A 14,485-nucleotide genomic window follows, 5' to 3' on the forward strand; every position below is an offset into this window, starting at 1 on the left:
GAAATGAAACATCTCAGAAATAGGTATGCAAGATTGGGGCAAATGTTGGATAAGGGTTAAGATAAGATCTTCAGACTAGATGTTATAGTTAGCTTGTCTCTGACTCATGGGGTAGGTCTGTGAGGGAAGAATCAAATTTGATTGTCACCTTCAAGCAAACAAAGGGAGTATTAAAGGTGTCCTTTGCAGCTCTGGGGAATGCTGAAGTCGAGGTGGGGGATCTGTGAGTATAATGTCAGGAATATGAGTGGCAAAGTCAGTTGGTGTAGGAGTCCTAGCAAAGGATAGAGTCAGTCCACTTCAGAGAAAAGGCAGACAGTCTGCCTATTGAAATGGGTTTACATTTGAATAGCATTGAGTACCATTTTAAAGTCACGGGCAAAATATGTGCGTGCGTGCGTGCGTGTGTGTGTGTGTGTGTGTGTGTGGATATATTTTAATAGTAGCTAAGGGCTTACCACAAAGATGTTTTGGATTATTAATTTTCCTGTTATACCACAGTGTTGGTTTACTGAGACCCTAACTAAAACCCATATATTTTTGGCACTCACTTATGGATACAACGCAATGTCACTTACATAAAAAAGAGCTCTATTCTATTTATAGATCAAATTATGGTGGTGTCTTTTTCTTGTTTTCTGAAAATGAAAAAAAAAATTTATAAGGGAATCTGGCATATGATAAGGATGGAAATGAAGGATTTTCAAATATTTTAATACTATCTCCATAGGGAAAGAAGTTTGGATTGTTGCCTAATGAAGCTACTTTCTACTAGAAACCTACAATGAAACATAGGAGAGGCCCCCAACTTGCCCTTGCTTCCTCTCACCGTTAAGGGTGAAAGGAGATGAGAACGTGTAACTTGCTTTGAAAATGGACATCAGAAATCTCTAAAATTCCCATTTCCACATTCAATTATGTTGCTGGATATTCTTGCCACTTCCTTTAATTTCACTACTCTTTAGTTTTACCTATCAGCACCACTTTCCTCTTATTGTCATTTATTTCCCAGATGCCATGACAAGGGATAACAAATGTTAACCTACACTAATTGTCCCTCTGGCTCTAACACTTCCCAAGGTATTTCCAGCTCAGAGAAATAAACATTCACATTGTAACTTTTCAAATAAAAGGTAGAATAGGAATGACTGTCATTAACCTCTGTAGAACACAGCATGTCTCAGTTCCTCGTGGGTTCTTCCTGTGAGACTTGACTGGGTTTCCAGAAACCCACCAGGTCTTCTGATAATCCCCCGTGCTGACCAGACATATAAAACTCTATTTTTCCCTATGGACTAAGATCATCTATCATGACAATGCATTTTCATGAATACAATTTAAGTTTATTAAGCATAACTGCTTTACTTCTGGATTCATAGGCATACCATCTTTTAGGCAGAGGAAAATATAAAACTTCTCACAGGGAGATTAATTCTATTATTAGATGATCTCTTATTCCTGTTAATTGCATAACTATGAAGTCCATAATGACAGAAACTCCGGAAGACTTTGCAGGATGCTGATTCAAAGGTTTAAGTAGTTAATGATGAAAGATAACTTTAATATAATATCAATATTCTTTCCAACTCCAGAGACAACATTTCTAAAATCACTTGGATATCCGGTAAAATTACAGTAAACTTTCCACTGACATTCTTGGATACATGGGGATATGTATTCTTTAGGGCTACAAAGATCTTAATTGGAGTGTCTGTAGAGTTGCGCTCATCTATGTGCTTGCTTTTTTGGTTTACTTATCTTTGCTTGCCCAATGAAATTGGCATTAGCAGAAGAATAAAAAGACCTACAAAGTCCCTAATACCAGGTGTCCCGAACATTTTTAAATGTAATTTTTGTTAAGTTGCCTGGATTCATAACACTCTGCTTGCATGTCGTGGACAGTTTTTGTTCTTATCTCGATGAGGACCATTCTAGGATGAAATTTTGTTACACAGTCCTCCAAGCAAAACTCGACCTGTTTTTGCCAAATCATAGCAGGCAATAAAAAATTACAATAAGCTGCCTTTAGTACAGAAAACAGGGCTCTTAAAAATTAAAAGGATCAACATCTCAACTTTTGGTTGAGGATCAGTGCAAGGAAACTCAAAAAACAAAAAATTGTGAGGCACGTATCCCTCATCAGTTCTTTTCTGCTTTAACACGGTAATAGCTGTTTTCGATATTTACTTCACCTTGGTCTCTCCTGCATTGTTTCCCGACTTACCTGCAGTTGGAGCGGGCCTAAGCCTGGTGTTGCTGCGGCAGCAGCTGCCATGGTCGTAGGGATCAGCTGAACAGGGTAAGGGTCACCTAAGTAAGAGAATAATAGAGGTGTCAGCACCTTTTATCTACTCTCCACCTGCAAATTAAACTCGCGCATTCACTCTTTCCAAAAGCCTTCTTTTGTGTGCCTTGCTGGGGCCTAATGAAAAGCTCTATTGTGCAGCCTTTTACTAACACTCTTTTCACAATTCTGGCTGAGAGAGGAATGTGAATAAAAGGCACAAGCAATTAAGGCGGAAACCTCATCCTTTTTTCATGATGTATTTAGGAAAATGGAAGGAAAAAGTGTGCATTGATCAGAGGGCTGCACTTTGTCACACACACACACACACACACACACACACACGAGTCTTGGTAGGAGCACACCAACTCTCAGCCCATTTAAACTGTTATTATAAAAGGAACTTAACTAAACTTAATTCTATTTTAACAAACTAAAGATTTAAGCCAAACAGCTTATCTTTTGAATGCAATGTTATTGTCTCAATTCAAATATCCTCTTAAATAATGTCTTGTGGACAAATTCATAGCAAAGAAAACATTTTATGCATTTTTGTTTTATAAAAAAAATACTAGAATCTTTATTATCCCAGAGATAAATGTTTATAAAAACATACTATAAAGAAAACAGAAAATAGATGGTTTCTCCCTGAAGGGTTTCTGTTTGTGGTGATATCTGAAAACACGAAATCTTAGTAATTCAAAATTAAAATTTTAATACATGTGATCTATAAAGATATAGAGACACAAATATATATATATATATATACATGTAGAAGTTTACAGGGTATATTTTTTAAAGATTTTATTTATTTGAGGGAGAGAGAATGAGAGAGAGAGAATATGAGAAGGGAGAGGGTCAGAGGTAGAAGCAGACTCCCTGCAGAGCAAGGAGCTCCATGCGGGACTCAATCCTGGGACTCCAGGATCATGACCTGAGCCAAAGGCAGATGCTTAATGGACTGAGCTACACAGGTATGTACATACCGCCCTAAGGTATGTTTTTGATGCAAATTTTTTTCCACTTAGTAAAGAAGTACATGCACTTTTTGCATAGAGCTCAATGATACGCTAACAGATATGTACATTAGTATTTGAAATATGACTGTAGTAAAAAATTTAAAAATTGTAATTATAAGAATAATCGTCTAATATGTAAAACATATTGTTTTAGTAATCTAGCTTGTGAAAAACTTGTTCAATGTCAAATGTATGGAAAATACAACTGAAAATAACTCAGTTGATACTTTCATTCAAAAATATTGGTTGAGTATCTGCTATGTTTCAAGTACTGCTCCCAATACTAGAAATAGAGTTCTAAAGAAGACTAATATGCAGAGGTGTATTTACTGGGTATTTAATGAAGCTTAAAATTTGGAGTTCCTGGAAAGGTCCCTAGTTGAATTGTTTAAAGGATCATATGTTTTTATATTTGTCAGCTTTTTTACTTTGTTGTGATTTCTTTTTATAAATGAAAATTATTTTTCACGTCTATGTGTTTTTGAAAATTATACATATATATAATTAAAATAATGATTATAAATAGACAATTACATATATTCTTAAAGAGGGCTCCCAAATGATATTTTTCAGGCTTCAAAATACCTGAATTCACCTCTGCTGATCTGGCCTTCCCAGAACTTACAGCTTAATGGGAGAAAAAAAAAAAAAAAAGCTAATTCAAGGATTTGAAGAAAATACAATGACTATTAAGATAGGGAAATATATAACACTAGGCACTACCCCGTGGGTACCCTAAACCTAGACTAAGAGGTCAAAGGTGGCCTCCAGGAAGAAGTTATGTTTAAGCTGAAATCTGAATCAAGTGAAAGCTAGCCAAACAAAGAAGAAAAGGAAGAGCTTTCCTGAAAGGAAACAATTTTCATGAAGACCCACAGTCAAAACAGAGTGTTCCTTCATAGCCCCATATAAGTGAAGTTTAGGGCACAGGTAAGGAAACAGAGGTAACTGGAACTGGAGAGGGAATCAGAGGTCAGATTATGTATTAACTTTATAAACAATATTAAAGAATCTAAACTTCATTCTGTGGCATAAAAGAAACCAGGAACATGGGGTGAAAATGGGTTGAGTAAAACCACTTGGCCTAGAGGTTGGAAGCTGGAGTCAATAACAAAAAGATGCACAAGTCTTGGGATGCCTGGGTGGCTCAGTTGGTTAAGCATCTGCCTTCAGCTTGAGTCATGATTCCCAGGGTCCTGGGAATCGAGTCCCACATTGGGCTCCTTGCTCAGAGGGAGCCTGCTTCTCCCTCTGCCTTGTGGTAGTGCCCTCTTGCCCACTCTCTCTGACAAATAAATAATTTAAAAAAAGATGCAAAACTCTATACAACACATAATAATGGTCTGCACTAGGGTCATGATATTGGGATGGAAAATGATGAGGAGAGTCAAGGGATAAAAAGAAGCGGAACTAAAAAACTTAATGATTGTTTACATATGAGAGTAAGAGAGGACTCAAGGATGACTCTCAAGTTTTCACAGAATAGCTTCGGAGTGGTACTGTTGTTGGGTTTGCAAACGTAAATGAGAAGCAAGATGACAAAGTTGGGCCTGGTGCGGAAGGAGGAGGTGGGATGGTGTGGGGGGGGCGGTAAATAATTTTGTTTTGAACATTTTCAGTTTGAAATTATTATTAGATTCCTGAGTAGAGATGTCGAGTCACTGGGTAAACATGTCAGGATTTTAGGGGAGAAATTCACATCAGAGACATAATTTTGAGACTGGTCAGGATATTTCTGGAATTTAAAACTCTAAACCCTCATGATACCATTTAGAAGTTAACTGTAGGTAAAATATAGGTCCAAGGATTGGATTGTGGAATATGCTAATATTTATGGTCAGGGAGATTTATAGTCAGGCAACTAGTAGAAAAATGGAGGAGAAATTAAATTTGACTTTCTAGAAGCCAAGTAAGGAAAGATTTTCAGAAAGAGTGATTTTTTTTTTTCAAAGTCTGAATTTAGTAATGTGGAAGTCATTGGTGACTTCAAAAAGGGCAATTTCAATAGAGTGGATGGTGAGAAGGCCTAATTGGAGTGAGGGTGATCAACAGAGTATGATTAAAAGAAAAAATTGAGGTAGGAAGTGTAGATCCTTGCCTTTAAAACTGAAGTTCTTGAAGAATAGTGTTAGTATCACCCAGAAGTTCCTTAGAAATGTAGAATTTCAGATCCCACTTCAAACCTCTTAAGGTAGGCACCCTCTAAGATGGAACCCCCAATGACTTCTACTTCTCTCCTTGTATTTATGTCCTTATGTAACCCTCTATCCTTGAAAAAAAGCTCAAGTGATGAGAGATTACTTTTGAGATAAACTGAACACAAAGACTGTGGCTTTGTCTTGTTTATCTTCTCCCTATTCCTATCATCTCTGTCTTGAACCAAACCGCTGTGTTAAGATCTGCCCTATGGAGAGGCTCACATAGCAAAGGAATGATGTCTTCAGCCAACAGCAAGTAAAAAGATGGGGCCTGCCAACAACCAAAGGAGAAAGCCTGGAAGCAGATTCTCCCCCAAATCAAGCCTAGAGATGACTGTAGTCCTGGGCAACACCTTGATTCCAGCTATGTGAAAGATCCCAACATGGCCATGTTCAAATAAATATTGTTTTAAGCCACTACCTTTTGGGAGAATTTGTTAAAGTAGCAGCCATATATATATATATATATATATATATATATACATTCTGAAAGAGAATTTAAATTTTAACACAAGTCCTGGATGATTTTTATTTATTTGAGAAGTGCTGGAACAGAAAATTCCACTGAGGTGTTTTGCAACAGTTATTAAAGACCTTCAATATCAAGAAAACCTTCCTTAAAAGGTTTGTACTTGTAAAAATTATAGGATGCTTCTATGCCAGTGATAAAGATAGAGTAAATAGACGGGAAAAAAACTTGATGATATAGGAAAGAGAGTAGACAACTGACTGATGTTACAATGAATAAGGTTTTACTCGTCATTTAGCATTTTTAATACTTAATTTAGAAAACACTATCTGAATTTATAAAGTTTGGATGTATAAAAGTTGAATTTGTATTGTATAAAGTAGCCAAAAATAACAAATAATGAATGGCTTTTAGAATAGGCAACTTAAATATGCTAAAACTATGTAATTTATTTATATTGCTCATTTAATCAATATAATCTTAAAATTAACTATAGCAATAGTATAGAGGCTATGCTGTTCTTCACAGAGAAAATTCATTTTATATAATTTAATTTCCCTGTTGTGAATTAATCAATTAACCAGCACTTAAAACATCTACCTTGTGACCAGAACTCTGCTAGGTTCTTTGGGAGACCAAACCAAACCAAACCAAACCAACCAACCAAACAAACAAACAAAAAACACCTTGGGCTGTAGCTACCATATGGCCATCTTTTCTAATTCGGTGCTGCTTATTTGAGTAGCAGTGACCATCCATGAGCTTTGTACAGGAGAAGAGAGAACTAATTCTAGGTTTCAGTCTTTAGAGAATAAAGGTGAAAATAAGAATGAACTTGGACTTGAAGATTTGCAGATGGAATGGGAACAGATGCTTTAGGTAGGATGAACGGCATCGAAACCTGTGTATGACATGCAGAGGGAATGGAGAGAAATCTGTTTACCTGATACGTAACAGAATGAATACGGTGGAAGGAAAAGAGGCTGAAGTTAAGCAGCTGGGAAAATTTTCCTATCCCAGACTGGAGGATATTTGGATAGAACAAGGAAATTGATATGAAATGATGTTTTAGCAAGTGTCATTAAAGAAGTTAGGTAATAGGGGGGTTTTAAAAATGACCCTGAATCTCCAACCCAAGTTGAGATTTTTAAGTAATGAACTTTAAAATGTACATATATTCAATTTGTTGTTAACAATTAGATGCTAATAATCCAGAAATGCCCAAAATACCTATGCAGGTGTTTGCTATCAGTCTAAATGTGTAACGAAGTCTGTGTGTTCAAGGGTCAATTGTATACATACAAATGAATAACTATTACGTTATACACATCCTATATGTGTGGGTATAAGTGCATGTATATATAGAGAACATTTATACATATGAATGAATAACTATTACGTTATATACATCCCATATTGTAAATGTATGTATGTATATAAAATATTTATACATATGAATGAATGACTATTCTGTTATACATATCCCATATTGCATATGTAGGCATAAATGATATATATACATAAAACATTTATACCAGCTAAACTTTTTTTAAAAGATTTTATTTATTTATTTGATAGAGATCACAAGTAGGCAGAGAGGCAGGCAGAGAGAGAGGAGGAAGCAGGCTCCCTGCTGAGCAGAGAGCCCGATGTGGGGCTCAATCCCAGGACCCTGAGATCATGACCTGAGCCGAAGGCAGAGGCTTAACCCACCCAGGCGCCCCAGCTCCATAATTTTATATATGCACTAGCCATCAGGGAGATTCAAATTAAAACCACATTGAGATACCATCTTACACCAGTTAGAACGGCCAAAATTAGCAAGACAGGAAACATGTGTTGGAGGGGATGTGGAGAAAGAGGAACCCTCTTACACTGTTGGTGGGAATGCAAGTTGGTGCAGCCACTTTGGAAAACAATGTGGAGATTCCTCAAGAAATTAAAAATAGAGCTTCCCTATGACCCTGCAATTGCATTACTGTATCCCAAAGATACAGATGTAGTGAAAAGAAGAGCCATCTGTACCCCAATGTTTATAGTAACAATGGCCACAGTCACCAAACTGTGGAAAGAACCAAGATGCCCTTCAACGGACGAATGGATAAGGAAGATGTAGTCCATATACAGTATGGAGTATTATGCCTCCATCAGAAAGGATGAATACCCAACTTTTGTAGCAACATGGACCGGACTGGAAGAGATTATGCTGAGTGAAATAAGTCAAACAGAGAGAGTCAATTATCATATGGTTTCACTTATTTGTGGAGCATAACAAATAGCATGGAGGACAAGGGAGATGGAGAGAAGGGAGTTGAGGGAAATTGGAAGGGGAGGTGAACCATGAGAGACTATGGACTCTGAGAAACAATCTGAGGGTTCTGAAGGGGAGGGGGTGGGAGGTTGGGGGAACCAGGTGGTGGGTATTGGACAGAGCATGGATGGCATGGAGCACTGGGTGTGGTGCAAAAACACTGTAACGCTGAAAAGAAATTAAAAAAAATTTTTAAATAATTTTATATATGTGTTATAGGCTGAGTTGTGCTCCCTCCCCCCAAATTAACATGTTGCAGTGCTAACCCCCGTTATCTCAGAATGCTATTTTATCTGAAGATAAGCCTTTAAGAGGTAATTAAGGCAAATGAAGGTCATTTGGATGGGCCCTGATTCAATATGACTACTGTTCCTATAAGAAGAGATTAGGACACAGACAACACAGAGGACAACCATGTGAGGACAGAGAAGGAGAAGGTGGCCATCCGTAAAGGAAGGAAACCCCAGAATGAAATCCACCCCGTGGGTACCTTGATCTTGAACTTCTAGCCACCAGAACTTGTAAAAAAAATCTTTTTCTGTTTGTAGGTTACTCAGTTTGTGGTATACTGTTACAGAAGCCCAAGCAAACTAATATAATGTGTTTCCCATACATGGGCACATATCAGTGTATCTGATGTTTAATTTTAAGTAAACTGGAGAAAACAAAAGACTGGCAGCAGGAATTAAAAAGACTGCAATAGCTATTATGTATCTTTAATCATACATACTTTCCAAGATATAATTATATAATCATAAACAGGATATCAACTAATTTTCAAAGGTCTGTGTCTAAGGAACTGTTCAACATACAAACATACATAATTTGAAGCATGTCTACCTTATTAACAATTTTTCAGGACCAGAACACCCAGAAGTAGTTTATGGAAATTTGCCCCAAGTTACTAAGTAAATACAAATACAATAACTGTAAAAATGGCCAATACAGCAATTTAACTCCCAATTAAATTCAAAATATATTATATGCATGTGCTTATGTCTGAAGTGAACACAGAATCTATAAGACTTTTTTTTATTATTTTTTAATATTTTATTTATTTATTTATTTATTTATTTGACAGACTGAGAGAGAGAGAGAGAGAGAGAGAGAATGTGAGAGAGAGCACAAGCAGGGGGAGCTGCAGAGGGAAAGAGAGACACAGGCTCCCCAGGAAGCAGGACCCTGAAATCACGACCTAAGCTTGACTAGCTGAGACACCCAGGTGCCCCGAAAATCTATAAGACTGTAAAAAACAAGGTCGAGTGTAGTTCTTAATGGCAAAATAGAAATTCAGACTTGCTGAGCAAAAAAAGGCCTTTTATTGAAGTAAATACAGTCATCTATTTGTGTCATCCCTTATTTAGCTGTACTAAAAAATTTTTACAACAGATTTATTTTGTAAATACCTCATCAAGTACTTAGTAAAAATTAGATAATGGAAAATTCTAACTTTTAAAGTTCAACCGTGTGTAAGTTATTCAAATTGACTTTCAACTAGTTAAAAGTAGTATCTTTTACTCTTTCCTAGGTTTTAACCATTTGAACAGTTTTTCCCTAAGCCTTTCCAAAATTAATTTGCTTCTTATTTCAAAGCCAAGTATGGAAAATTCTAGCTCAAAACAAATTTTTCAAAAAGTTGAGAAATACACTCAGACATGTTAGTCAATTGTTTTTAGAATGCCACCTATCTTATAGAGTCTACTGATATAAATGATAGAGCTAGTACTGAATAACCCAGTAACCCCTCAGAAAGCATGTTAATTGCATTAGTGTTAAAGTAATGAATATTTAGATAATAATTATCCCCACTGACACTAAGAAGGATTTATTTCTATGATATACGACAAAGTAAGAAAAACAGTATTTTCCAACAAGGTTGTTTAGGCTGAGAAAGATTGTCAAAGCAAAGTATATTCTTACCCTGGGTCAAGGACATACTCCCTTTCAACCACGGAATTAATATAAATGTTCTGGGAAGTTTTATGGCATTCTCTTCACTGAAATAAGGAGACTCATTCCTTTATTAGCCCTCCATGGTTTCTTGTTTCTTTGTTTTGGGTTTTGCTTCCTTGACCAATACCAGATTGCCTTCTCTAGGTGCTGGGAAATACAAAAATTAATATCCATACACACAGACACAGACAACCCCAGCCCTAGATGAGTTCCTGATCTAGTGAGGGGGATAAACGTTTAAGCCAGCCCAATGATACAATGAGCAAACTAGAAGGTAACGTAGAAGGTATTCTGGAAATCTCAGGAAAAGAACAACTTAACTTGGCAACAGTGTCAGGAAGTGTTATCTTTTAAAATGTTTCTTTAAAAATGACTACATTTACTACTGCATGACCTTTCAGGACTATCTTACCATCTACTTCCCATGTCTTCTATTTGCTAGAAGTCCCACAGTAAGCATCCACCATTCAGTACTAATTTGCTCTAATTAATCATCTACTCAGATCATGACTTAAAACACCCTGCTCTTACCATTCTAACTTCCAGGTGAAGGGAGCTCTGTAGGAATCTAAGGAAAAAAATGAGGTCAAAAAGGACACTATGGATTGGACTCTGAAAGAAATGTGCTTTCTTTCAGCTCATGGGCCAAAAGATGAATTGGTAAGGTTCTTTCTTCTTGGAAGGAGCCCCCTGCCATTGATAGGACGGTGCTAACCATAACCACTATCCTTTACTGACCCCTACTTCTGGGGATATTTTAATATTCTCAGTGTATCTGATGCAGTAAGGGAAGGGTAAGCTCTGTAGCTAAAGAAGTAGGTAGAACCCATCTTACAGGGTCTTGTGTTTCACTTTGAAGGCAATGTTAAGTCACTGAAAGATTTTAAGCAGGAAAGTGACATAGTCTGATTTGTGTTTTCTATAGATCAATTTTGAGGCAAGGGATAAGATCGATTGAAAGAGGGAGAGACTGGAGACAAACAGACTTGTTAAATACCAATGCAGTAAATCAAGTGGTAAATAATAGTGGCCTAAACGAATCATAAAGGAAGAAGAGGAGGGAATGGATCAGGAGACAGACTTGATGACCAATTTGATGGGAGAAAAGAGATACAAGAGAAAAAAAAGAAGAAAAAATTACAGTTTGGACTTTTATTTTAACGCATGGTTTAAAGAATGAATAATATTTTTAATAATTTTTTTTAGATTTTATTTATTATTTGACAGAGAGATCAAGAGAGGCAGGCAGAGAGAGAGAGAAGAGGAAGCAGCCTCCCTGCAGAACAGAGAGCCCGATGGGCTTGATCCCAGGACCCTGGGATCATGACCTAAGCCGAAGGCAGAGGCTTTAGCCCACTGAGCCACCCAGGCACCCCAAGAATGAACAGTTTTTTACTCCAATAGTTATTCAGATTTATTCAAATAGTTATCCGTAGTTACTTAAATAGTTAAACATCATTTTTTGACTAATTCGTATTCTCCTACTGATTTGAAATGTGAGCAACTAGTATTTGTTGACTTTTAGTACTCTACGAAAACGTTTTACATGTATAAATATATATATATAATTTCTGTATATACTAACATATTTATGTGTGTGTATAAAATCCCATTTACTCTCCAAAACTCAGTACTGCAGATTGATTATTATTCTCATTACACACACACACACATACACACACACACACACACAAATGCTCAGGATCTCACAGTTCATAAGTACCATAGACATTGGTACTTTAGTAAAAAAAAAAAAAAATTGTTTTAGAAAACATCATAGATGATTTTTAGAACATTATGCAAATACAGACTTCAATTTTCAAATAGGTATATTCTTGTAGTGTTCATTCAACTGATATGTATCTAATACTATGCGGAGGACACAAAGACATAAAAGGTGTATAGTCCTTGCCTTCATGACACTTTCAGTTACAAAAAGAAGACATACAGACACCAAACGTGAAATAAAACAAAGCCACATGATTAAAATCAAATGAGAATGAGAAAGACAGTAATTACCAAAGAAAGGAAGGATTTATTGGAACTCAAGTCACTGAAAAAAGAATCAGAGGAAGGAAGGGCTGGGCTTGGGTTTGGTCTTCAGTAAAACAGTAAGACTAGACTAGACAAGACAAGTCCAAGGGCCACAGTGTCTGGAGGGCAACAGATGTCAACATCCGCAGAATGATTTAAAAATGAGCTGAAAAATAGGATGAGAGGAACCTCTGGTGGTTTTTCAGTTCCCCTAGCATATACAGGGAATAAATAACACCCCTAAGTTGTCTCTTCTTACGTCCTCATCCTACTCAACTTGTCATGTCTTGCTTTATAATTTCCTCTTAATATACAACTATTTATAGCTTCATGTATACCCTATTCTGTCTCTTGCGTCCCGGACTTCATCCAGGCTACTTTCTTCTGTTTGGAATATTGTTTCTGAATTCCTCCACCCTGACAACTTACACAATTGTTTTGTGGTCCTTCATCCTCTGGAATTTGACTTAGGGGTCCCCACTCTAAGACCTTTCCTGACACCTTCCACCTCTCTTAAATTTGAATTCACTCCCTTGTCTACGGCCATACCACCCTGAACATTCCCGATCTCATCTGAATTCACTCCCTTTCCCCTGACTTCTATTAAAATTATAGGCATATGTCTGTCATATGACATCTCTCATTCTACCCAAATAAACTATGAGCATCCGAAAGGCAGAGATTATGTCTTACCCATCTTTAAATCCCCAGTTCTCTACACAGAAACTGTTAAAATGCACAGTTCTGTTAAAAACATACCACAGCTGTTAAAATGTTTATTGACTGAATAAGCAAAGAAAAATTATTTAATTAAGAAATTAACAAATATCAAACACAGAGGACCACTCTTCCCATATCAAAAGCTTACAATTTAGTAGAAGAAACAGGTTGTGGGAAAATGATTTTACAAATAAGGAACAAATTAGTTTCTGTATAGGGTTTAATTCAAACAATAATGATGTGTTAGATCATCTACCAATGATACAAAAGTGCAATAGGAAGTAGAGGGAAAGGGAAGCATCGAGTTTGGGGATATAAGGAAATAGGAATCCGGAAGAGTTAAAGAATCTTCTATTAAATATTTTCATTTGTCAAATGATTCTTTTATAATATTCCATAATCTGTCTCTTTTGTAAATTTGGATTTTAAAGCAACTTATATCTTGAATATTTAAAAGTAAATAATATTAATTTCTTAAATCTTAAAATAATTTCTGTTCACTAACAAGAAACCATTATTATGATGCCATTAAAGCACCTGAGCATGGTCAAGATGTTTACTAGAAAAGACGTTATATGTAAACGAATGACCAAAACCCAATCTTTCATCAACGTGATTGTTCAAATTACCTTAGACTTTCTGAAATCCAAGCGCGAGGTGAACGTTGCTCTTCATGGCCATAAGCTCAGCTATATCTCCTCCCTCCCCACCTTTTAGGTAAGTTAAATTTTATAACAATTCCACTAAATCATCTTGTGGAATACAAGTTAAGAAGTTCAAACAATTGATATGGCATACACAAGCTTAGGTAAAGGGGTTTCCAATTGCAGAAAATTGTAAAACTGTAAAGCTTTTATTGATTTGCTAGAATAGTATAAGACTTTAATACTTGAATGCTAATAATATTTAATAGTTTAGAATAAACTCTCATAAAATAAGTGATAAATATAAATATTTCATATGACTTTTATTTAAGAAAGTAAAATTAATAATTATCTCTTGTCTGACTAAATATCTATTTAAAGATTTATTTATTTATTTATTTATTTATTTATTTATTTGACAGACAGAAATCACAAGTAGGCAGAGAGAGAGGGGGAGGCAGGCTCCCTGCTGGGCAGAGAGCCCGATGTGGGCCTTGACCCCAGGACCCTGAGATCATGACCTGAGCTCAAGACAGAGGCTTTAACCCACTGAGCCACCCAGGCGCCCCCCTAAATATCTATTTAAAAGAAGGTATTTTGAGGTCATTGTTCTTTACTGCTTTGTCACAGGCTTTTTTAGGAAAGGATGTTTAAAAATAAGAAATATTTTTATGTATTTTAAATGGAGCATAGCAAATGAAAACTTTATTCGACTTAATTACTAGTTGCCCAGTTACCTAGAGATGATCAACTTTTTAAGAAGCACCTCCCCAAAATAGGAAGACATTTCTGACTTAAAAAGATATTCTTTTTTTTACTTCTATGCCCATAAATTAAATGAATTCTAGCTCTA

General features: G+C 36.2%; 1 protein-coding gene across 12 annotated transcripts in view; it reads right to left on the minus strand.

Annotated features, from left to right (window-relative positions):
• The window catches only part of SOX5 (SRY-box transcription factor 5), a 995,891-nt gene that overhangs the window by 102,875 nt on the left and 878,531 nt on the right, over positions 1–14,485 (minus strand). For all 12 annotated transcript variants that reach the window (XM_059185762.1, XM_059185763.1, XM_059185769.1 and 9 more), the window contains one exon: positions 2,225–2,310. In XM_059185762.1, coding sequence (XP_059041745.1) covers positions 2,225–2,310 — 86 coding nt within the window. The remainder of the gene's footprint in view (positions 1–2,224; positions 2,311–14,485) is intronic.

The sequence above is a fragment of the Mustela lutreola genome, chromosome 8 (assembly GCF_030435805.1).
Source record: "Mustela lutreola isolate mMusLut2 chromosome 8, mMusLut2.pri, whole genome shotgun sequence".
Lineage (NCBI taxonomy): Eukaryota > Metazoa > Chordata > Mammalia > Carnivora > Mustelidae > Mustela > Mustela lutreola.